The following is a 24,593-nucleotide window of genomic DNA, read 5'->3' on the forward strand; positions in this document are numbered from 1 at the left end:
ATTAGCTATTATTCCTCTTCAAAAAAGTGATAAGCAACAAATCAAAGTATTTTTTGAGATGCTATTGGAGAATACAGGAGACTGAGACTCCCTATAGAGTTGGGGACGTTCACCCCTCCACGTCCAGACTGCAAATGAATGGCGCTTGTGCAAAAGTACCAATGTTGAATTCAGCCATAAGACATCAATAAACACAATTACGCCAATTCATCACCCATTGTCAATAACTTAGCTGAACATTCTCTGCAGTGTAGCTTTGCGTACCTTTTGGCTTTGACATGATTGCGCTTCTGTGTAGTCTGGTCATATCTTGACAAAAGTTATGATCGTGGCAGTTATTATGTAAATCAGCCCAGTTGCGACAAATTCAGAAGGGCTCGCTCAGAGACACTTTTTCAGAATAAGAAAAGATTTGGTTGTTTAACTTCACACTTGATTTGGTGGGCAGGCTCTGCATACATTCATATAAAAAGACTAGGAATGCACATGAAGCAATCTAAGATGTTTAATAATGCCTGATGTCATTGTGTTGAAGTCACCTGGACAAAAGACAACGTGGAGGTCACCAGCCTTTCCAATTACGCCGTCAAAGTGGAAGGCGAACGATACAGTCTACTCATAAAATCGGCCCAAGTGTGCGACGGTGGAAACTACAGCGTCACGGCTGTGAACCAGGAGGGCAAAGTGACCAGCAATGCTACTCTCACAATTAAAGCAGGTGTGTCCTGTTTAAACATTGAGCACCGTTAGCTTTAGTGATTTCTTGGGGGCCATCAAAGATCATTTAATCAGACATCATTTTTGGATAACGACTGTGCATTAATAACGTTTTTAAAAACGTTTCTCTTCACTAACAAGACAAATTGTGCAAATGTGCAAATATATTTAATCTGCCATCTTCTCCTGCTCACATTCTCTTACTTCCTTCGGCCAGTTGTATGTGCAATACATTCCAGCTCAACAACCACACTTATAGTTACCATAGCAACAAAGAGCAAAGCTGAACCTATAAATTGCTCACTGGGGCTCAGTTGCTTGTCTCTGTGAAAATCTGTTATTGTTTGGATTTGACATTTAACAATCGAGTTAATGTCAAGGGGTTCTTCAAATAATGAAGATGTGTTCTCTATAAAACAACAAGAAAACACATGAAAGGTTTTACCTCTCATCAGATTTCATGAATGTGCAATTTGGCAGAACCCATTCAGGAGCCTAAGGGTGTCCTGGGGGTTCCGATGGACATCAGCAGCCCCATCACATCGGACGAGGAGTACCTCAGTCCCCTGGAGGAAGCCATGGATTTCAGTTCGCAACAACCCAGGAGGACAATTGACACCAAATTCAAGAAACCTCCCGCATTTCTGGTGAGAGCTGTGTACAAGCCTCAGCAGTTTTACATTCTCGAGTGCTGCGTGTTGATCACATGCAACAATTTTGTTTGATATAAGGCACGGGAATTTGCCCAGTGTGTCTGTTGCCATTCATAGTGATTCCATAGCTACATTTCTTATTTTGTCAATGTTAAACAGGTAACAATGACTGATCAAGCTGTTGTTGAAGGACAGGAAGTCACAATGTTTGTACGAATAAGTGGTCAACCAAAACCTTTGCTATATTGGTAGGTGTCGTCAATCATGGACACGGTATTACAGAGCTTGAGTTGATAATCAACTTTTCTCACATTTGATTATTGTGTTTTTATTCCTGCAGGTTGAGAGACAGAGTTACGGTCAAAAGTGGCCCGCGTCATATTGTGCGGGAGACAGATAGTGGCACTTTTGAAATGACCATCAAATCGGCCCTGAAGTCAGACTCAGGGATTTACACCTGTAAGATCATCAATGAGTTTGGAACCAAACAGTGTGAAGGGAAGCTGGACGTCAAAGGTGATAATAAAAAAATGCATTCTGTCCTGTCCTATTTTTCTACTCGTCAAATTCCTTACTCACAGAGTTGTAGAACTGCTTTTCAAGATTGGCACTCCCACCAAACACAGCAGCTGGCACGCTGCTTCTGTCCTGTACTGTCCTGTGCCATCCATTTTATGACTCGCCGCATCTCTTCCTCACGTTGTGTAGCACTGCCTTCCTGGATCGTCGCTATATAACACCTACCACCACACATCTGTAGTACTGCCTGGCTGACTGCTTCTGTCCTACCTTATCCTGACCTGTGTCTGTCCTATTTGCTTATTGGTGAAATAATTCCTCACCGTGTGTGGTGCTTCTTTTCCTGATTGACACTATATAGCCACTCCGACATATTAGTGAAACTGCCTGGCTCAATGCTTCCATCCTGTCCCTCGCTTGCTACTCATCAAGACCTTTCCCCACAGTGTGTATCACTGCCTTTCCAGATTGTCGCTGCAAAAGCTCGTCCTAACCTGTCCTATTTGGCAAATGTCACGGCCCTTGCTCACAGGATGTAGCACTACCTTCCAGTTCCAGAAGATACTATTTTATGCTGCTATTGCTTTGCTTGTTTTTGCTCTGTTCCTTTTAAATGATCTAAAGATGACTCTTAGTCTTTTTCATTATATTTCTGCCTAGTACCAACAGTCGAGCCAAGCTTGGCCGTCATCCGCCCAGTAAAAGACATCACAGCCAACGCGGGCGAAACAGTGCTGTTTGAGTGTCACGTGATCGGGCCGCAAGACACAGACGTGGACTGGGTGGCGGATGGAAAACTGATCCAACCTGCATTGCTCAACTGCAAAATGCACTTTGATGGAAGGAAGTGTCGACTGCTGCTTAACTCAGTGCACGAGGATGATAGCGGGACGTACACTTGCAAGCTGAGCACAGCTAAAGGTATGTGTATTAATGGAGACGTGGGCATTTTTTGTACAGTTTGAAACTGTTCCATAGTCTGAATAACCTGTCTGTGGCATATGTTCGACAAAATATCCCAAGAGTCCAGCATGATGAGATGCTTATTATAAAACACATTTTTGAGTGATAACTGCACTTGTTTTTACATATATATTCCAGAGGAAATTACTTCATGTGGGAAACTAAGGGTGATTCCATCAATTGAGCCACTCTTTACTCGCAAACTGGACGTTCTGGAAGTCATCGAGGGCCGCAACGCTCGATTTGACTGCAAAGTCAGCGGGACGCCGCCTCCAAAAGTCATTTGGACTCACTTTGGTAAGGTTGCCAATGAACGTCTTCAAACATCTCAACGGTCTCACTGTCTGTTCAGCGATTTCAGATTTAAGAAGTCTGATGACAGTGTTTCCCAACCAAGGCACCTATTTTACAGAATATTAGAAAAATCTTACGGCCTACCAGCAAACAATAATGTCCCAAAAATTACTGAATACATCCAGAAATAATGATGTTCTTTTGTTCACAAATTGGCAAATATGAAATCTGGGCTAGTATAATTGAAAACAAAGCTATTATTCTGTTGTGTGAATGGTAACAGGTGAATACACAGCCTTCTGCCATCTAGTTCAAGCACAATTCATGTTTTTGCATGACTGGCATAGATAGAAGGCCAAAAATACATTATTTGGAGTGAATTAATCATCTCTGTCATGCCAGACTGATGCGGCACAGTGTTTGACAATCAATGGTGCAACAGGATGCTGTTTCTCAGCAGATCACCCGCTCACCGAGAGTGAGGACGTTCGTATTCTTCGGGAGAACGGTCGTCACTCGCTCATCATCTCTCACGTGACCAATGACGATGAAGGCTTCTACACTGTGACAGCCACTAACAGTCACGGCGAGGCCGAGTGTTCTGCTGAACTCTACATTCAAGAGCCACGGCCGGCCATCTCTTCACAGATGTAGGGTCATAATCAAAGCATTTCTTGGATGTTGTGGCATTGGCTTCCTTTAGGGACTTGGATATGACATTGATTCTGCACGCAGGGCTAAACTGGAGAAGATGCCATCCATACCAGAGGAGCCCGAGGTCCCTGAGAATGAAGTTGAGCGTTTCACAATGCCCGACTTCATCAAGCCCCTTTATGATCTGGACGTCATTGAGGGAAAGGAGGCTGTTCTCAAATGTAAAGTGGCTGGATTGCCATACCCCACCATTGCCTGGTTCCACAACGGCAAAAGAATCGAAAGCACGGAGGACAGAAAGATGACACAATGTAAGTGTTTCGCCCAAAAAAACGCGAAGACGCAATGCGAGGATTCGGCCCGACGTCAGCATTCTTGCACTGCTTTGTCAATTATTTTCAGTTCGCGACGTCCACAGTCTGGTCATCCGCTCAGTGTGTCACGCGCACGGTGGGGTCTACAAGAGCGTCATCTCCAACAAAATAGGAAAGGCCACTTGCTACGCTCATCTCTATGTCACAGGTAATTCTCCTTTCTAAACATTTTTAAAAATATGCCTTATGCCTCAGAGGTTCTCAAATCTTTTGGGTCCAGGGACAACAGTACAGGGCATATCTTTTTCCAAGGCCGCCCTCATAACATAATGAGGCCAATTCAACATAATGCATACATCTAAATGCTATCGGAATGATAAAGTTAGAGAAACTAAGTCAATCTTTACAGGAACAAAGATGTAGTTTTTGCAAATAAAATAAAAAATAGTTTTCCAACGAAGTTGTAATATTATCATATTAAAGTCGCAGTTTAACTGAGTGAAGGAGTGAATTTAAAAAATGGAACGTCTGCATAATTACCGTATGCAGTACTTTTGAATTTTTCTTATATTTGGCGCAAAGCTAAGATGGGGAGGAGATGCATTAATACTAATTGGTTAAATGTATTTGTTTTATTGGCGCGCCTGTCCCCTTAAGGCATTCACTTGTGAAAAATGAGACAGCATAATAATTTATTGCAAATTATTTTGCGGACCTGGTGCTATAGCTCGTGCGTTGTTAGTGGTTTGAGAAGCACTAACATAAATTGATCCAGCCATGGCTTAACAATCAGAGATGTGTAATTTCAGTTTGATTTCATGCTATTTCTTTCCACTTTTTAATCCTTTTCAGACATACTCCCTGATCCTCCTGATGGGACTCCAGTGATAGAATCGATCACTGGTAAAGTGATCACCCTTAGTTGGAAGAAGCCAAGGAGACTGGACCCTTCCATTGGTACCCAAAAATATTTGGTCACATAGAAAGAATATTACACTCCCGATAAGGCTTTTGTGCCATTCTCGTCTACATTTGAGTTGTTCTTTGCACGTAGAGTCAAGCTCCTTGATGTACGCCATCCAGCAACAAGCCCTCGGCTCGATCCAATGGACGATTATCGCATCCGGCCTGAAGGAGACCACGTACACCATCAGCACACTGTCCAAAGGTGTGCGCTATTCTTTCAGGATTTTGACCATCACCTCCAAGGCCTTTAGCAAGCCCTCACCTGCTACAGACCCAGTGCAACTGCTGGACCGAGGTAGAGCTTTTGGCACTTGAAAACATCTGCTCTTGTTGGGACAGCCGCTTTGACTAAGTATCCTGTGCTTTGGGTTCAAGGTCCCTACCTTCAAGAAGCTCCAGTGATTATTGATAAACCAGAAATTGTACATGTGATGGAAAACCAGTCAGTAACCATCACCATCACCATCAATCATGTCAATGCTGCCGTCATCTGGAAAAGGTATTCCCACTTGTTGTTTTTTCCAAGATGATATGTTAAAAAAATATGCAGATTTTATATTGTCTTAAATGAGACATATTGGTTGGTGGGGGTTGAATGAGGCATGCGCCTTCTATTTGCCAAAGCTGAGCCCAGGGTGTGAAAAAAGCCGTCTTAAAGAATGACAACAAAAGCATTTTCATTGTTGGAGGCAGCACTTCCTACGCAATTAGTGTTCAGATTAGTGCGTGTGGTGTATGCGACGGACATATTACCAAATACACCTCTCCCTACACTGCTAATACTAATCTCTGCATCTAATTAAACTCGGTGCAACTCTGCTTAATTTTTGGTACTTTTGCACACTGTGGAGACTGGCCGTGGCTTGAAAATGTTCATCCTGCCTAGCTGCGAAGTCATGATCTTAAAAACTCTTTGTGGGGACAGCATTATGTAAATGAACCAAATTGTGACACAACAATTTTAGATACCCCCATCGGGAAGCATGGTGTTCGAGTCTTCAAAGCATCTCCCTCAGTTCTAAGAGTTGGGGTTTGGGCTCTGGGTACTTCGGCTTCATTCTAGATTCCAAAACCTTGCACTTTAGGTTCATTGAAGAGTCTAAATTGTCCACTAGTGCACACTACCGAAAATGGATGAATATAATGTCGTTACCTGTAAGTGTAGATTCTGTGACAGTCCACTGCTTTTGAACGTACGGTACAACACAGATTGTGGTCTTTCATGAAAACTATACCAACAGGAGCGGAGCGGTCTTGGACAACAAGCCGGGCGTGTACGAAATGACAATGCCAGACGATGATCAGCACACACTGACGCTGATGAAAGTGAAGAACCCCGACATTGGAGAGTTGATGTTTGTGGTATCCAACAAGCACGGAAGTGACAGCTGCACATTCAGCGTGGAAATGGCAGGTAGGCCGCACCATCTTCACTTATGTTCTTCATGTAGGCATCTTGGTAGTCTTGATTAGATGTCACATAAAGCAGATGGAGATGGGCCCAAAAACTGCACCTTGAGCTTAGAGCAGCTCACATCCTTTTGTGCTCAAGCTTTGCCTTTGACTACTGTTGGCTTATTTCATAAGTACCCTGCCTCTCTTCCAGAGTTATTTAGGAGAGGTTCTAGCTCCTTCAAGACCCCAATGTAGAAAAGAGCCCACAATTTTTCCAACATTCTGGAGGACTGCACCGTGCCAAGTGCCTTTCCAGTATTTTCCTAATGTCACTCTGTCCACAGCTCCCCCAACATTTGAGACTATAATGGAGGATATCGACGTTTGCTCTGGGGAGTCCCCTCGCTTTGCTGTGGTTGTGGAGGGCCGGCCGATTCCTGACATCCTCTGGTTCAAGGTTTGTAACTTTCAGTCTCAAGTCAAACATGATGACCAGTCGGTCTGAAAGAGAACTGATCAAAGTCATGTCATTTGCTGCGCTTGTTTCAGAGTGATATTTTGCTCTCAGAGGGCAGCCATTTCACATTTGTGTACGACGACAATGAATGTTCCCTGGTGGTCCTCAACGCTTGCCCTGACGATTCAGGAGTGTACACCTGCACTGCGAGGAACTTGGCAGGCTCCGTGTCCTGTAAAGCCGAACTCACCGTTCATGAAGGTGACCTACTTGTGCTCGCATACATTTAGTCAATCCTTAAAATGATGCACTCATCGATCTACTCATCGAATATAGCTTTAAGCAAAGAGGAGCCGATGGAAGATGAGGCCACCATTTTGAGGAAAATGCGACGACTGACTGACCATTATGACATTCATAAGGAATTTAAAAGGTAAAGCATAATCTATAAGCATAAATCACACATGGACAAGTTATGAGTAGGTCTTAAATCTTACACTGTCAACCTTTGGTGCCGAAAAGGCCTTTGATCTTTACTCCACATGAAAAGTCACCGCTGAAACATTGTTGTTCCCCCAGAGGTGCATTTTCCTATGTGAAGCGCGTGACCCAGAAAGTAGACAAATTGGAATATGCCGCCAAGTTCATCTCCACACGAGCCAAGAAGAAAAGCTCAGCGCTGCGAGAGATGAGCCTCCTCTCCAAAATGGACCACGAGCGAGTTGTCTTCTTGCACGATGCCTTTGAGAAAAAGAACGCAGTCATCATCATCACTGAACTGTATCCATATTATGCTTGGTTTGAAGTACTTCAGAGGTTGAGATGAGTAGCGGCTATTAACTTTTGGAGTTTGTATGTAGACACATTGCAATTGCCAAATGCATCTAAACTCCCAAATTATTTACCTGAATCCACATGTAAAGATGCCATGAGGAGATTCTTGACAGATTCACACGGAAATCTTCACTCATGGAGTCTGATGTAAGCTTCATGTAATGTTTTATGAGCATTATGAATAGCATTTAACAATTTACAGTGGACATTGTCATTGTACCCTAGGTACGTTCGTGTGTTAGACAGTTGCTCGATGGAGTGGATTATCTTCATCATCTTAACATCATACACCTGGATATCAAGGTAGATATTTCTCCAACTCCTGCTAGATTTTAATCATATTCTTTTGAAACATTGTTTGTATTTTAAGCCTATTCATTGTCTGCCACATGTAAAATGAAGGAAAGGATTTACTGAAGAAAAAAGTGTTTGATATACATATAGAAGATATTAAGATATCTTGTATTTATGAAGACAATTGAAATGGTCACATTACATTTTTAATAGCTGTTTTTGTTAATGGTCTTGGGCCATCTTATTTATCTGATTTGCTTTTATCATACCAGCCCTCGCGGATCCTGAGGTCCTCTGGCGCCGGCCTTTTATTTATTCCAAGGGTGAGGACCAAAATGCATGGCGAGGCTGCATTCAGCCATTTTGGTCCTCACCTTTGGAATAGCCTGCCAGAGGATGTCAGGTCTGCAGAGACTGTTGATATTTTTAAGAGGAAGCTCAAGACACACCTTTTTAGTTTGGCTTTCAACAACTTTTAAATAATTTATCTTTTCTTTTGATTGAAGATAATTCTATGTTTTGCTTTGAATGTTTTAAAGCACTTTGAGTTGCATTTTTATGTATGAAAAGTGCTATATAAATAAAATGTGATTGATTGATTGATTGATTTTTCTTTATTCAGGGGCAGTGCACTAAATAGTGTTTATCACTATTCAATAAGATGATTTACTCTCCAGCAATTGAGGGATGTAACGTTTATATTTCTATAAAAGCTTCCTTTTTTTTTTCTTCTTTTAGCCTGACAACATCCTCATGGCAGACGCACACAGCGATCAGCTCAGAATCTGTGACTTTGGCAATGCGGTGGAGATCACCCCAGATGAGGCTCAGTATTGCAAATATGGCACACCAGAATTTGTTGCGCCAGAAATTGTTAACCAGACCCCTGTGTCAAAGGCAACTGACATCTGGTATCTGCATTCGCAATATGAAGTGTTTCTTTTTTTTTTTACTTCAGTCTTACACTTGTCTTCCCTTTCCTTAGGTCAGTTGGAGTTATTGCATACCTGTGGTGAGTAATGAAATTTATAAGATTTGAAGGATGATCCTGTTGCAAAATCTAAATGTGATTTTTGTCATCAGTCTGACAGGAGTTTCTCCATTCGCTGGTGAAAATGACCGCAGCTCTGTGCTTAACATCAGGAATTACAATGTGGCCTTCGAGGAAAACATGTTTGCCAATCTTTCTAGAGAAGCTAAAGGTTTTATCATTAAACTGCTTGTAGCAGACAGACTGTGAGTAACCCCTTTTTCAAATCCTTAGGTATCATAGTCTTGGAAAAAACACCCACGTTAAAAAGTATATGCTTATGTGTTCTTTCTTTTAGGAGACCTGATAGTCAAGAATGTCTTAGACATCCCTGGTTCAAGGTACACCATGTCCAAATGTCATTAAAACGTATTTATTGTGTATAATCTTATTCAGCTCTAGTTTCCTTTGAAATTGCCTGAAGAAAATCTACTTTTTTTCTTACAGAATCTCAGTAAGGGGTCAGTTATAAATACAGAGGCACTAAAGAAGTTCGTATCTCGCAGAAAATGGCAGGTACTGAAGACTTTAGTTTCATTTCGTCTAGCATATATTACCAAACTGTAACAACGTTTTTTTTTGTTTGGTCTTTTTTAGCGATCAATAATCAGCTACAAATCTAAAATGGTCATGAGGTCCATTCCTGAGTTGCTGAATGATTCCTCAAGTCACATCTCCATCGCAGTTCCCAGACACCTAAAAGACACTTCTCCTTTGCCTTCCTCATCCTCTGATTCAGATGAAGATATTGATGAACTTCCTTTCATTCCAATGCCACTCAACATGGAATTCTCTGGTTCAAGGATGTCACTGAATGACATCCAGACCAATGAAAAAGACTCAGGGAAACAGAATGGAGCATGTAAACAGTCAACGCCTGCTCTCGAAGAGACAGCGGAAAACGATGCAGTTGAAATGAACAAAGAAAAGTTTGAATTGATAGGTAAAAGTCAGCAACAGGAAAGAACGATAAAAGATGACGATATAGGTTCCTCAGATAAAGAAGTACCTGCTGAGCTTGCCGAGAAAGCTCTGAAAAGAAAGCCTCTGCAAAGGGGGTCCAGCATGGAGTCAGATAAACCTGAGAGTGTGAGACGAAAAGGAGAGCTGAGACGTGGAGGTTCAGCTGACAGTGCTTTGCTACTTCGGATCACACCAGAGGACGGACTTTCAGAAGGAAAGCAAGAGGGTGGAAGAAAAGTCCTCAAGAAAGCCGCCTCGATGGAACTACCAAAGCGGAGCACCAGTCCAGGAACTGCAAAGATGAGCCAAGAAGATTATGCTCTGAAGCTAGAACTGATGAGGCAACGATTGCTTCGTGGAGGATCAGTGGACAAAAAGATGAGTGGACTACGAGGTCCTCTATTGGAAACATTAGGAATGGGTGATGAAAAAGGGGCAATCTCCTCAGATCGCTACTCCCGCACCACTCGCGTAGGACCCCCATCTATGACGAGAGCAGCGTCGAGTGACTCACCCAGGGAGGACATTTCCAAACCCAAGGTATTGAGCAAAAGTGCTTCCTTCAGTCAAGGAGATTCAGAACCAATAGCCTTACACAGAAGGTCAGGAGCTCCCCTTGAGATTCCTTTGGCACAGGTGGAAGAGCGACGACTCAAGGAAGCAATATCCATGTCAGCTCTCACCGAGCAAACCAAGCTAGACTCCCGGCCAGTGACTCCTCGAGATTCTTCACCAAAACCGCAGACACCAGCGTATGTCCCACAAGACAGTCTCATTAAAACTGAAAGTAAAGAATCAGTAAGGGAGAAAGAGACAACATCTGATGAAACTATCAGTGGAAAGAAAGAAGCATTGTTTATAGACAGTCATTTTGATGAGAGGTCAAGCACAAGCGGCTTCTCTGAGAAGGATTTGAGCATATCAGAGGAAGTACTGAATGAATCAGAGGTTGTGGACCAAATTGTCCCTTCACCCTTTGTCGCGGTCCAAAGCTCTGAAATCGAGGAAATTGTGGAGAAAGAAGTAGAGACAAAAGAACAAAAAGAAAAAGAACTGATAGTGAAAGAACATGAGGAAAAAACAGAAGCTGTGTATGAAGAAAATGCATCTGAAGAAATATTACAAGAGAAAGAAATAATGCCTGTAAAATCATCAGAGGTTATTTCTTCAAACTCAGTTACCACAAAACAAACACAAGATTATGTTGAACCCACAAGACAAGTTCCACCTTATTCAACACCCTCACCGCCTGCTCAGGTTCTTCTTCCTGATGGAAGAACTTCAGCATATGCTAGTATCATGCAGACAATCATGGTCCCTTCCCTTCAACCTCTCAATGGCACAACGCTCGACCCATCTACACCTGTTGATGTCCTTACAACCGCATCAGCTCCTGCATCAACTGATGAATTTGCAATTGCATCATCGCCACCCAAAGCACGCATTGTGTCAACTACAGAGCATCCGGCTGTCTATGCTCGAGTGGCCTCACCCGAAACCATAGCAAAAGAACCTAGTCCACCAAAGGCGACCACACATTCCTCTCCTCCATTTGTAGGGGTGGACCTAGAAGACATTTCCTCTGAAGAGGTTTTTGAGGCCCGCTTCAAAAAACGTGACTCTTCCCTGACAAGAACTTTGAAATTTCTGTCTCGATCAAAGAATGAGGACAAATCACCTGTAACGATTGCAGATTCAACAGAGTCAGGGGAGGTGATATACAGGCCCGGTCCAATGGGTGCCCCACTGGAATTCGCACAGAGGAAACTTGAGGAGAAGTCCAAATCGGTCCAGGATCTTCGTGAAGCTCAAAAGGACCAAGGTTTTATGAGGAGGCTTTCCCTGCGGTTGAAAAGAACTCCTTCAACGGAACGCAAAGAGGTAGTAACCAAAGAAGAAGATTCAGTGCCTTCAAGACGTAGATTGTCTTGGACCCTCGGAAGAAGAGGATCACAAGATAAGAAGGAAGTGGAAATGATGCGCATGGATGGCGGAGCTGATAACTCTGTTCACAAAGAGGAAAAGGAGCCTAAAAAGTCCAATGAATCTCCAGTCTTGATGATGCGTAGGAAAATCGAATCAACAGTGGCCGGCATCTCAACCAGAATTCGCAGCTACTCTGAAGAAAGAAAAGTGTTGGAAGAGAAGGAGCCCAAGAAGACGCCAATTATTTCCATGCTTCGTCGTGCAACATCAGAAAACCGTGGAATAAAAGTTACCGATGTTCCTCAGAACCAGCTGGCATCTCAGACCAGTAATGGGGCCTCATCTGAGTCACTGGACTCAATGGCCAGCTCAAAGTCAGACGCGTCAAAGGGTATGATGCAATGTCCTCTTCATTATAAAGTAAAAGGGGTTCTCGGTTACGACAGTCCTGACGTACGGCATTTCATCATTGTTACACTGTTGTAACCGATGCCCCCCTGTATACAATCTTGCTGTAAGGTGCTAATATAAACTTTATGGTTCTTGGATAGTTGTCGAAGGGGAGCGAAGATCTCGTTGGGATCGATGGGGTCTGACCCGAGGGAGACGATCCAAGGCCGTATCACAACCAGATATACCCACGGCCATCTCCAGAGAAACGAGTTCCCAGCCATCGCGCCAGTACTCCAGACTGGTATCCGGTATGTCCAGAATGACATTGGCCTTTACTTTTATCACAAATATGTGCTTATCCATTTGGCTTCATGTGTTCAATCCACGTCTCACAGATTTTCCTCCAGTGTTCCACATTAAGCTAAGAGATCACGTCCTGCTTGAAGGGGATCCAGTGACACTCAGTTGTCTGCCTGCAGGAAGCCCACAGCCACACATCAGTTGGATGAAAGGTGTGACCCAACTATGAGTACTGTCTTGTTGCCACATGGGACGTAAAGGCCAATTAATGACACATAAAAAATCTAACCAGAGTAGAAACCATGAATCTGCAATATAAGGTTTCTGTATGCATGACTTTTCATTCAGATAAGAAACCCTTGGACATAGATGCAAGGATGAACATGATAGCCTGCCCTGATGGCAGGCAGCTTCTGATGATCATGCAGACCACCAAAAAGGATGCTGGAGTTTACGAATGTGTGGCGACAAGCCCCCTGGCTTCTACTTCCAGTTCTTGCACAATTTCCCTTGCCCGTAAGTAGATTTGTGTGCATGTGTGAGCTGGAGCAAATTGTTAAGACTACAATATGAATAGTTAAAAGTTTAGTAGTGCATAGTTTGGCTCAGGTTTGGAGGGGAGATGGATTCACATTGTTTATGTGAAAAGGTCTGCCCAATCGACCCGGAACACCTGAAATCCCTCAGAAGTACAACAACACCGCTTTGGTGCTGTGGAGACCCTCAGACACTACCGCACCCTGCACATATTCTCTGGAGAGGAAAACTGAAGGTTTGTTTCGGCTTATTTTTATCTACAGCCCTTTAAAAGGATGATAAATGGATAAGCTATATCGAATAGCTTTCGCCAAATAGAGAATCATGTTAAATCAGCTTCATGTGTCCTTGCATACAGTAAATATGAACATGTGAAACAGTAGGTAAAACGAACAAAGGCATTGTTCAAACATTATCACACCAAGAAAGTTGCCATGGAAACACACCATAAAACGGTGGGGGTTACATAAGTAGATGTGAGGAACCAGATATTGACAGTTCCAAGAATCAAGACTGTGATATGTGATATTAATCAAAGGTAGTATTACCAACAGTCCCAAAATAGTTTAAATATAAATAAAATATAAATAAGATAAATAAATAATTTACATAAAACCCATCGCAGGTTTAGTAATTTGGCATAGAGTGATGAATATTTCAATCTTCTGTCTTATCACATACACATCAATGGACACATCACTCCCATCAATAAAAACAAAGGCAGAGCATAACATTAAATGTATCTCTCTTTTGTCCCACAGGAGAGAGCAACTGGTTGATGGTGGCCACAGGGGTGGCAGACTGCTATTACAATGTAGTTGATTTACCAGCAGGGGGCTCTTTCAGATTTAGGGTGGCTTGTGTCAACAAGGCTGGCCAGGGCCCATACAGCAACCTCTCTGAAGTTGTGCGACTGGGTGCTGCAGGTATATGCAAAACATATTCGATATGATGAGAAATTCAGTTTACATAGAGGTGCTTTACATGATTGGAGGTGTTTTAAATAATTGTATAGCCATCATTTTTCTATATACAGTATACTGTTCTGTAAATTATTCATTTTGAAGTATTATTTGCAACTTGTGTTTTGTCAAAGATTATTTTTCTTCAGAATTGCAGTGTTCAAACAGAACTTTTGGTTGGAATTAGCAAATTGGAGGAAAATATTATTTTAGTGCGGTCTGCAATGAAACACATTTAAATAAGTGCTTAGATTTTTGCACACCCTAACCCGACCCGCCAGTTGATCTTAACGACTGTATTAGTGGTTTTGCGCTACAGCATTGATTTACTCTACTCACCTAGTTTTTTCCCATTTTTGTCACAAATGCAGTATGTTATGGCTTTCATTACCCTGATAACCGATTGTCAGAGTTAGGGTGTTGTGACGAGGCGAGCAACTTCTTGTTTTAAACAGCCCCTTTTTGGATTTGACATTCTTTCTTGAAAATAAAAAGATATGTATCCATATATGTTAAGGTACATTACCCCCTCTTCTTAGAACCAGGTGAGTCCAGTGCACCAGTGGTGGTCAAGACCGGCCCATCCTCAGGTCCTACAGCCCCTGTGTTGATGATGTCATCCATGAAAATCCCACCAATGAAAGTGGCACTAAGTAAAGCCCAAACGCAGATGCCCGCCCCGACGCAGACGCCCTCCTCGATGCAGAAACCCGCCCCGATGCAGACACCCGCCCCGACACAGACACCCGCCCTGAAGCAGACACCCGCCCCAAAGCAGACACCCCCCCCAAAGCAGACACCTGCCCCAAAGCAGACACCTGCCTCTACGCCGGCCCCGACGCAGACACCCGCCCCGACACAGACACCCGCCCTGAAGCAGACACCCGCCCCAAAGCAGACACCCCCCCCAAAGCAGACACCTGCCCCAAAGCAGACACCTGCCTCTACGCCGGCCCCAAAGCAGATGCCCGCCCCGACACAGATGCCCGCCCCACCTGCCCATCCAACATCGGCAAAATCCCCATCCCCGAAAATGGTCCAGCTGACGGCGCAGGTTGAAATAAAGCAGACGCTATCCGTGAGTACGGCCTCTTCTGAAATAGCACTGGCTCAGACCAACACGACTGTGCAAACTACAGCAGGCAAGGCCAAGTCCACGCTCAGCATCAGTGTGGGCAAAGCTCAAGCCAAGCCAACAGCTCCGCCTGTCGTACCACCCAAACCCCAGACCCCCGTAAAGGTGATCATTAACACCAAAGCTCCCTCTCCTGTAGCTCCACCCGCCCCTGTCATCGGGAACCCCATCTCCTCTGTGCCGATGTATGCACAGACTGCCAGTGCTCGTGTTACGCCATCATCTCATTCCACCGTCACACCAGCCATTACCACATCCTCCGTCTCTGCTGTTAAATTCTCCCCACCGATGGTGGTGTTGCAGAGCTTGACGCCGGCGCTGCAGGGAGGGGACAGCCGCTGTACCCCGTCAGGGCGGGTTACCCCGTCAGGGCGGATCACTCCGTCGGGGCGGGCAACACCCTCTGGAAGAAGGACACCACTCGGCAAGGCTGGAGAGGGATATCTGCGCCAGGGAGTTCCTCAGAAACCCTATACGTTCATGGATGAGAAAGCCAGGTACAGACAAGTTCTAGCCATCTATTTTCTATAATATTTTTCCTCATTAGGGGTGCAGGTGAGCTGGAGCCTAGCTAAATTTGGGTCTGAGGTAGGGTACACCCTAGACTGTTTAGCAATCTATTGCTGGCCACTTATAGAAAGCTATCACACCCAGTGATACCTTTGGAGTCTTCATTTAAGGATGTTTTGGGGATGTGGGAGGCAAAGATTTGGACCCTCGGGACTTTGATGCAGAAATCTTAACCACAAGCACCATGCTGCCTTCAAACTAGTTAAGACTGAAGTGGTTTGCGCTTTGGGATAATTTTCATGATAGTCTTTTGCAGAGCTCGGCATTTTACTAAAAATTGACCGTCCATTATTCATCATCCGTCTGCAGCGTGGGTACCCTTCCGTTGTCCGTCATTAGCCTTTTTTCCAGGGGGAAAAAATAGAACCCGTCTATAGGCCGGCCCGCCTCTAATTTTAAACGATCGTCCGTCGGTGAGTCCGACTTAACTTTCATGAACTGGACGATGTTTGAAGAGAAATAGTGATTCACTGCACTTTGGAAGCCCTTCACAGCCTGGTCCTTTACTCAAATCTGTCCCCCAAGCAACAACAACTCACTATGTTCCCCCCCCGCAAAAAATAGACAAACCTGTATGTTCGTTTCAATGAAGACTCACACTCGTTCCTTAGGTGTGAATGTGAGTGTGAATGCTTATCTGTGTATGTGGGCCGTGAGATTGAGATGCAGGGCGTACCTTGCCTCTTGCCCAAAGTCAGCTGCGATAGGCTCCAGTGACCCTTGTGAGGAAAATAGTTGGATGCACAATAAATAAGTAAACTTGCATAACATTGACTGTACATTATGTTGCACTCTATTACTGCGATCATTTATGACACAGGGGCCGCTTTGGTGTCATCCGAGAGTGCCGTGAAAACGCTACGGGAAATCTGTTCATGGCCAAGATCGTCGCGTACGAAACCGACACCAAGCAGGCGGTGCTGCAGGAGTACGACATCCTCAAGTCGCTTCATCACGACCGGATCATGGCGCTTCACGAGGCTTACGTCACGCCACGCTACCTGGTGCTTATCTCAGAATACTGCAGCGGGAAAGAGATGCTCCGAAGCCTCGTAGACAGGTGACAACTTTGGGACTGTGCTTGATTCCGCAACAGACTAGTAATAATTGAGGGCCTATGATTATTCTTCAGAAGTCTTAAAGACAAATGTATCTTGTTATTCCGAGGATTCGCCATGAAAAAGGGTCTGCGAGCGCAGATTTAAGTATTAATGTCTTTTAATAACCCTCATATGTGTTGTCCCTTGAGGTTCCGTTACTCAGAGGAAGACGTGGTGAGCTACATCGTGCAGATCCTCCAGGGGTTGGAATACCTCCACACCAGAAGAATTCTCCACCTGGACATCAAGCCCGAGAACATCATGGTCACGCATATGAACGTCGTCAAGATCATTGATTTTGGCAGTGCTCAGAACTTCAACCCACTTTTCCTCAAGCAGTTTAGCCCACCCGTTGGAACTCTGGAGTGCATGTGTAAGACCGCGTCCAGTAGAGTATTCATCAGATTGAACCTAAACCGCAGAGTCCACCATAGTAAAATATCAGTCGCATCCACATTCGCTGTACTTTTTTTTTTAACCGTTTCCTTTTAAAGACGTTACACAGGCTCTCAACAGGGTTTAGGTCAGGGATGATGATGGCAATGTCACGATTTTTGTCTCCCTTCATACCCTTCCAGTTATCACTTAATGTTGATGTGCTGTATATGCCTGGGATAGATAGATGAATAAAGGTTATGATGTTATTTATAATCATTTTCAGATCAATTAAGTGAATTTTGATCATAATTGAACTGGACGCTATGTGCCACAGCACACTGGTTGGGAATCCCTGAAAAAGGGAAAAATGAGAGTAGAAGTCACTATAGCAAAGGGAATACCAAATGTTCACTTCCTGTAGTTGTAATCGTTGTAATTGTTCCAATTTACTTTATTCAGTTTGAGATGCTGGAACAACGCATACCAATTCTGGTTAACTATTAGGTCTTATTGCAAGTAAAGTACACTTCATGAGATGTCATTTTTGCGTGAATTTTGAAATCCTACTTTCCTCTTCTGTCGCTGCAGCTCCTGAGATGTTGAAAGGGGATGTGGTGGGCCCCCCAGCTGACATCTGGAGTGTGGGTGTGATCACTTTCATTATGTAAGTATTGCATTCACCCAGCTTCCAGCCAACACACTCTTTGAATCTTGTCGCCGTTGTTTGTACTCGACAAAAGCGGCTTAATCATGTGAAATAAGATCCTTCAGTGATGCTCTTTTAATTAGGCTCAGTAGGGAAACTAATGATCAAACATGTCTGACAGTGACATCAATGGTCTAAACAAAAAGGAGAAACAACATAATGCGTACAAAATCCTCCTTAGAAAATCAAACTTGTATTTAGTTAAGATCCTAAACACATAATAATGTGGAATTGGCCGCATCAAGTCATCTTTGATGAGGTATTTGTTGAAATCAATATGGTTCTTCGACTTCGACTGTGTTGGCGTTTGTGACTGGTTTAATCCTCTCTATTGTTCAGGTTGAGTGGCAGGTCGCCTTTCATAGAAAATGATCCCCAGCAGACTGAGATGAAGATCCATGCTGCTAAGTTTGATCTCTCCAAACTCTACCAAAACGTGTCCCAAAGTGCCTCACTGTTCCTCAAAAAGATCCTCTGTAGCTACCCATGGTAAGTTGAACCAGAGACATATTAAAACTCCATTTAAAGCAGCAGTTCCCAAACATTCGGCCTTGGACACCGCGGTACTGGGCTCCACAAAGAGACTGAACAAAATGTAAAAAAAAGAAAAGGGGCCCACAAATTCCAAGAAAACCAAAGACACTTACGAGTACACAATCTCCGTAGTGGGTCGTACGTAAAATACGGTTTGAGCACTTATTGGCGACATGTGATTCTCACACACCAAGCCCGCTCTGTGCAATATGTGTCGACAGGCTTGCAAATGCGGCAGTGAAGCCTTCAAAACTGCTTGGCACGTGGATGCCAAGCACCCTGTAGTTCCCATGCCGGTCTGTCAAAGTATTGCTTTACGTGAAACCAGTCCGTTGCGCAAATAAGGCTGGGGAACGCTGCGTTAAATGCTAGCGTGTACATGATCCAATTTTGCTCCCTCAACAGGGCCCGTCCTTCGATCAAGGACTGCTTCAATAATTCTTGGCTTCAAGACGCCTACCTGATGCGTCTTCGTAGGCAGACTCTTACCTTTACAACCACCCGTCTCAAGGAATACTTGACCGAGCAGCAGCACAGGCGAGAAGCAGTGGCAACTCAGCATAAAGTTCTCCTTCGATCCTACCAGAGCTCGCCGCAAACCCCTACCAGTCCCGTCGCACCGGCTCCGCCCACTCCCCCTGTCCCCCATTAAAAGTAGGCTTCTGAACAGGAGATGCTGACGCTGAGGAATACCCACTCTGTTGGACGTTAAGCTGCTCGCTGAAGTCGAGCCTTCAGGTCAGAGTTGTTGAACTTAGTTGGCAAAAGGACATAAAATGCCAAGCAACACATCGCCTGAATCCTTTTTTTTGTTTCATTAGCTACCTTCATATATCACAGGATGTTACCTCAGTGTTTGCAACTTTGAATGCATTTTCAGTTAAATGCTATTCTTACAACTGAAATGATGACGTGGGAATTACGTGCTGTAAACATTGCTTTATTTCAAGGGTAAGTAATGTCCTACAGAGATGGAAAATCCTTCATCCCTTTATTAAGAGTTGTGCTGTTTGTGCCACTACAAACAGTGATTTGAAATATTGTTACAGTTTTAAAGACTAAGTCTGGTGTTTCGAAATTTGCACTGAGCATAGAGATGCATTTGTGGACATGCCTCAAGGGCTACCTAGATGAATACTTGGACTAATACTTTCAACGGGAAGGCAAGGAATGATTATTTGAATCTCAGGAGATGTATTTATTTTGAAAACATGTTATTCGAAAATAGGTACAATTTGCTCTGGGTGATATTCCGCTCAGTCGCGGGAGTAGAAAAAACACCTTAGTGGCTTCCGTCTCACATTTTTGCTTGTTCTTCCTGATCATAGACCAGATTGAGTTCTCACAGACAAATGTTCAGCAAAGTGTGTCAAAGCAAGTCATCACTTTATTCGCAGACTCAGTGATTCAAGACCTCCATTTCCTGTAACAAGTTCATGGAAATGTATAATGGATGGCAAATTGTTTTAAATTTGGCGGTTCTACAAATGGAAAATGTATTTTCGCAGTAAATCTTGCCCCTTGTTTTGCCATTTTTTGTCATTTCTCAAATTCCGCTGTGGACAAGAACCACCAGAGGAGTGTTTTTAATCTAACAGACAAAACATGCAAATTCAGCAAGAGAATGTAATTTTGACTTACACTCTTTACGCCTCTGCAATGTAACGACTGAAGTACATACTGTAAAATCAGACAGCAGGGTTTTCTGAAATATGATGATACACACATTTTGTATGAAATCCAATTCTGTATTTTGTGAACTGTGCGTTGCGGTGCCTCATGATGGATGTTAGACTCGGAGGAAGAGTTCTTTAAACGAATGAAATGTTTGCTCCTCTGACTATTATGAATGTGACTTCTCTCTGTGTGTGCTTCACATTTGTTTATTTATTGAGTGACTGTTTGTTTCAGCTTCTGCCTTTTATTTTTTTGTGACTTGTTTTGGCATGGACAAGGGCATGATAGAAGGCTATGCAATAAAGACATTGTGACAAATAAGATTACTATCTGGTCGTAACATGCAAAGTGACTGCACTTTACTTTGACGAGACATGTTGGGGTGCTGTGGGAAATTATACAGTTTTCACTGAAGTTTCACTGCTTTCGCAGTATCTGTTATTTTTTCGTTTACATTTCTCCAAGTAATAACATGAGAATATGGATGATCATTTTGGCCATGATAAGTGTGATATAACATTTCCTCCCACCCCACAACCGAATGGTTACACAGTCAGATGTGTATGCGAAGTCCCACCAGAAGGTGACACTATGACTAATTTTACAACCGCAGCCTTGAATCTCTGGACCAAAAAGATCCCAAGTGCAGAACATGGCTGCCACCCAGAGAGGGGCCCAGGGGTCAGGAATGGAAGTGATGTCTTCAGTTTCATATTACAAGTCATTCAGCTCAGTAAGCACTCGCACACAACAAAAATGCATGTGGTACTTTTCTTTTCTTTTTTTTTTTTTAGTGCACTGTTCTTAAAAATGCACAAAAGGTCTCCATCCTGCATTGTTGCAAATAGAGTAAAATCTTCTTTGACAGAGATGACTACTTTCCTATTCGCCAGGACTTTGACACCGTTTTGTGGCATCTTAAGAGTTTTTGCACTCTTTCTACAATGCCCTGGCATGCCACAAAATGGTGTATGTGAACAGGTGAGGATAGGTTCATGAATAATGAATTCACAAATAGGGGGTGGTAAATGTTGTCCACTTGGATTCCAAGGTGGATTGATGAGGAGAGCATCTGGCTTGACCCGAGTCTAGTTTGGCCGGGATGACCCGGCCCATTCCTTGTGCGCTGAAGGGGTGCGAAGCAGGTTGTCAGATTGTAACAGCATATCAGGTATCAACGTGGCAGAAGATCAGCATGGGGGGGGGGGGGGGTCTCTTTCTTGCCGGGTTTGGATATGAATAGAAACAACGCGGCGCAGAGGCATGCCTTGGCGGAAGGCCTCCCACAAAAGAGCCGCTTTCAACTAAGCAGGCTAAATCATGGCGATGTGGCGTGAGGTTGTTGCTGCCCCTCGGAAACGCTGTAATCTCATTATCGGTGCTGCGGCCTCTTGGATCGACACCGCGATCCGAGCCGCCGTGCATTAAGTGCCCGGTGAACAATTCCGCCACGTAGGTGACTGATAGCGTGACAGCGAGTTCGCAGCGCATGTTTTGCTCGCCACTGCCCTTCGACTGAAGGCATTTGGAGGCAGTTTGTCTTTGTTCACGCAACCCTGACCTTACATGCGGCGCTACATCAGCAGATGCATGGGGCCTGGAAAGGACAGAATTGCTTCATGTAGCAGGTTCTTGCTTTAGAATGCTATCCACATATAACGTTTGCGCCATTAACTAGTTTGTGCAGTGGCCGGCGTAAGAATGTCGTCGGTTTCCGTTTTTGTTTTTGCCATGATCTGTGTTTCAGTTGACTTTGTTTTGATGACATTTGGATTTATTTCATTTTACAGAATGTCATGTTTTCCTGTGTCCCTTTTTCATGTCTTGACTAGTCATTAGGCTTTCTTCTCCATCTTGTATCTACCAATCAGCTCCCGCCAGCGTTTCAAGTCTTGTCCAGGTGTGCCTCATTGTCTCATCAAGGTGTTGGTATTTAGTTCCCTGCTTTCTTTCAGTCTGTTGGTTCATTGTTGCTGTCTTATGTCACACATCATGTCTTCCTCATATCTTCATAGTTGATTGTTTTGTTCCTCCTGTGTTTCTTTGTTACTTTCTATAATGATTTGATCATGCTATAGTCGTTTTTGTTTGTTTGTTTGATTTACAAATCCTATAATTCTGACTTTAAAACTGCGTTAGCGTAACGTAGGGATGGACTGTGGCGTGTTCCAATTTAAGTACAAATATGGGTTGCATTGAATATATAGGAACAAAACTTTGTCAGAGAGTAAACTAAGGACTTCTTTTATATTGTATTGTGTTATTTGACAACCCAACACACATAGACTATGCCTGAAACAAGCATCACATGGAAACATAGTATTTCAACCTACACAATGTGAGGCATTGAGACAATGATTCTCAAATAAGATGGAATATGATAGGACATCAATGTCACACTTGAATGAGGTTTCTGGAGTTTGTAGTGTTTGACATCTTATTTTTCTGCATGTGAATTTTATAAATGCAAATGGAAAAGCGTGAAACAAGTGGTTCCTTGAATGTTGGCTGGTCCCCCCCACCTCGGTTGTGTCGCCTGGGGTGAAGGCTAAGTGCGACTCTAGAGAGTGTGTGCCTCATCGTTTACCACTCAGCAGCTCGAACGGGCTATTTTAAACACACTGATGTGTGTAACATTAGACGAGGTAACGCATTGGGCAGCGTGATATTTTTTACACTACAAGCTTCACCTGCCCACTTTCCTCACACGTGTTTGCACACAAACCCTTCGACTTGGGACCACCAAGGAATGGCCTGACCAGCACACCCAAGCTATAATGACCACCGTCTCGTGACTTTGTCCACTTTCAGCATCAGCTAATGTAGTCCACAGGTCAAACAAAGCCTCTGGGAATAAGGTTGGAAATCAGGTCAGACTTGTCCCGCCTGTATAAACTGGGTCAAACGACAACAGTAGTTAAACAAATATGATTAACAGCTATTGATTGAATTTGGAGGTGATCCTCCATTCTTAGATGTTCCAATTTGCTTCTTTTTCAACTTTATTTCAGTTTATTTTTTTTATTCTTTTGGCGAAACGGTGTCGAATTGACAGATTCTGGGTGTACTGTTGCAAGAATCCAAACACAGCGGGAGCGTCACTACACTAATCACAAAAGTAGACGACAAGTCTGCGATGGCCAATGCAGCGGCAACACGTTTTCGTTTCATTTGAGTGGCAGGCTAACGCTTCAGCTGACAGCTCGGATGTCACTTCTATGGCATTTCAACTTTTCTTCCATCTTTGAGTGCATTTAATTGTGTTGTACTCGATATTTTCTTTTATTACAGTGGCACATGAAGGTATAAATACCCCTTGCTCTGAAACATGATAATACATTTGTGATTGTAACTACACAAAATGTGGAACAGTTCAAAGGGTATCAATACTTTTGCAGGCCAGGGGTCTAATTTACTACTGTGTAGGAAGGATTTTTTTTCTTTCAATTTATTTGGCACGCAGCAATAAATGGTCTATAAAAATAGTTTGATGGTGTTCAAAACACTGTATATGTACTGCAAAACTGAAGTGAAAACAAACTAGCTGACTGTCTTATCTAGCTGCTGAAACGCAGACCTGAACTTATGCAATGCCTTCTAACCTTTTACTTTGTGACAAAAATAGAAGTTGACAAGGAATACACAAGATGTCAGACAACAGCAGAGGTCCTGCTGGCTGAGGCTCAACAACGGCTGACGTGATGCGCCGGCCGGTCACTGTCACTGCTCATGTGGCAGCCATAAAACAAATGGTTAGCTGGGTACGACATAGGCACACTTGTAAGATCCTTGTTACTGATGTAGTAAAACGCATAACATACTATGTACAAGGGAAGTGTGCGCTGAATGGACAAAGGAACCGATAGCAACTGGGAAGGGAAGAAAATACGGAATAAGCTAGCTCTTCTCTTGTAAGAGTTTGAACAAGACTTTGGGATGTTACTTTTGGCCATCTTGTGTTCGACTGGCTGTTTGAGGAAAAAATAAAGCAAATACTGTTATTAATTAGAACAGTAGCAGTTACAGTTGTGAGCAGGATGTAGAGTGAATGGTTTAATGGAAAACTTCACGTTTTGATATTGTATAACTGGTTTTAGTCTCTTTTTGTAACTTAGTGAGTTGCAACAGTTGGTTTCATTCGAATACAGAAGGGCCTCCAACCTGGCTGCTTAATTTTAAGAACAATGTGAAAGGTGGAGGGGCATGAATTTCTAACGAAGGAAGAAACCAACCCTTCCTTTGGAGACCTCTTAATTTGTTTGACCATCTGTCTATAGTCTGTGTGTGGAGTCAGATCATTTCAATGTAGGAAGGTATAAAAA

The 24,593-nt window shown here is 43.4% G+C and overlaps 1 protein-coding gene across 2 annotated transcripts in view; it reads left to right on the forward strand.

Moving 5' to 3' along the window:
* The window catches only part of spegb (striated muscle enriched protein kinase b), a 29,940-nt gene extending 9,385 nt beyond the window's left edge, over positions 1-20,555 (forward strand). Inside the window, exons 6-41 of one of the 2 annotated variants that reach the window (XM_086051975.1) lie at positions 536-718; positions 1,198-1,364; positions 1,530-1,618; positions 1,711-1,886; positions 2,550-2,810; positions 2,991-3,149; positions 3,604-3,796; positions 3,882-4,111; positions 4,203-4,322; positions 4,967-5,071; positions 5,169-5,375; positions 5,456-5,579; positions 6,322-6,494; positions 6,820-6,932; positions 7,025-7,193; positions 7,269-7,365; positions 7,512-7,712; positions 7,856-7,913; positions 7,992-8,069; positions 8,799-8,971; positions 9,046-9,072; positions 9,144-9,296; positions 9,389-9,431; positions 9,538-9,606; positions 9,688-12,370; positions 12,531-12,680; positions 12,768-12,884; positions 13,021-13,188; positions 13,322-13,444; positions 13,971-14,135; positions 14,711-15,803; positions 16,697-16,936; positions 17,126-17,349; positions 17,943-18,018; positions 18,400-18,549; positions 19,000-20,555. In XM_086051975.1, coding sequence (XP_085908101.1) covers positions 536-718; positions 1,198-1,364; positions 1,530-1,618; positions 1,711-1,886; positions 2,550-2,810; positions 2,991-3,149; positions 3,604-3,796; positions 3,882-4,111; positions 4,203-4,322; positions 4,967-5,071; positions 5,169-5,375; positions 5,456-5,579; positions 6,322-6,494; positions 6,820-6,932; positions 7,025-7,193; positions 7,269-7,365; positions 7,512-7,712; positions 7,856-7,913; positions 7,992-8,069; positions 8,799-8,971; positions 9,046-9,072; positions 9,144-9,296; positions 9,389-9,431; positions 9,538-9,606; positions 9,688-12,370; positions 12,531-12,680; positions 12,768-12,884; positions 13,021-13,188; positions 13,322-13,444; positions 13,971-14,135; positions 14,711-15,803; positions 16,697-16,936; positions 17,126-17,349; positions 17,943-18,018; positions 18,400-18,549; positions 19,000-19,246 — 8,804 coding nt within the window. In that variant the 3' untranslated portion in view covers positions 19,247-20,555. The remainder of the gene's footprint in view (positions 1-535; positions 719-1,197; positions 1,365-1,529; positions 1,619-1,710; positions 1,887-2,549; positions 2,811-2,990; positions 3,150-3,603; positions 3,797-3,881; positions 4,112-4,202; positions 4,323-4,966; positions 5,072-5,168; positions 5,376-5,455; positions 5,580-6,321; positions 6,495-6,819; positions 6,933-7,024; positions 7,194-7,268; positions 7,366-7,511; positions 7,713-7,855; positions 7,914-7,991; positions 8,070-8,798; positions 8,972-9,045; positions 9,073-9,143; positions 9,297-9,388; positions 9,432-9,537; positions 9,607-9,687; positions 12,371-12,530; positions 12,681-12,767; positions 12,885-13,020; positions 13,189-13,321; positions 13,445-13,970; positions 14,136-14,710; positions 15,804-16,696; positions 16,937-17,125; positions 17,350-17,942; positions 18,019-18,399; positions 18,550-18,999) is intronic. The other variant, XM_086051977.1, reaches the window with a different exon arrangement.
* Positions 20,556-24,593: the final 4,038 nt, after the last annotated feature.

The sequence above is a fragment of the Filicampus tigris genome, chromosome 14, assembly GCF_054856515.1.
Source record: "Filicampus tigris isolate MCC_2025a chromosome 14, RoL_Ftig_1.0, whole genome shotgun sequence".
NCBI lineage: Eukaryota > Metazoa > Chordata > Actinopteri > Syngnathiformes > Syngnathidae > Filicampus > Filicampus tigris.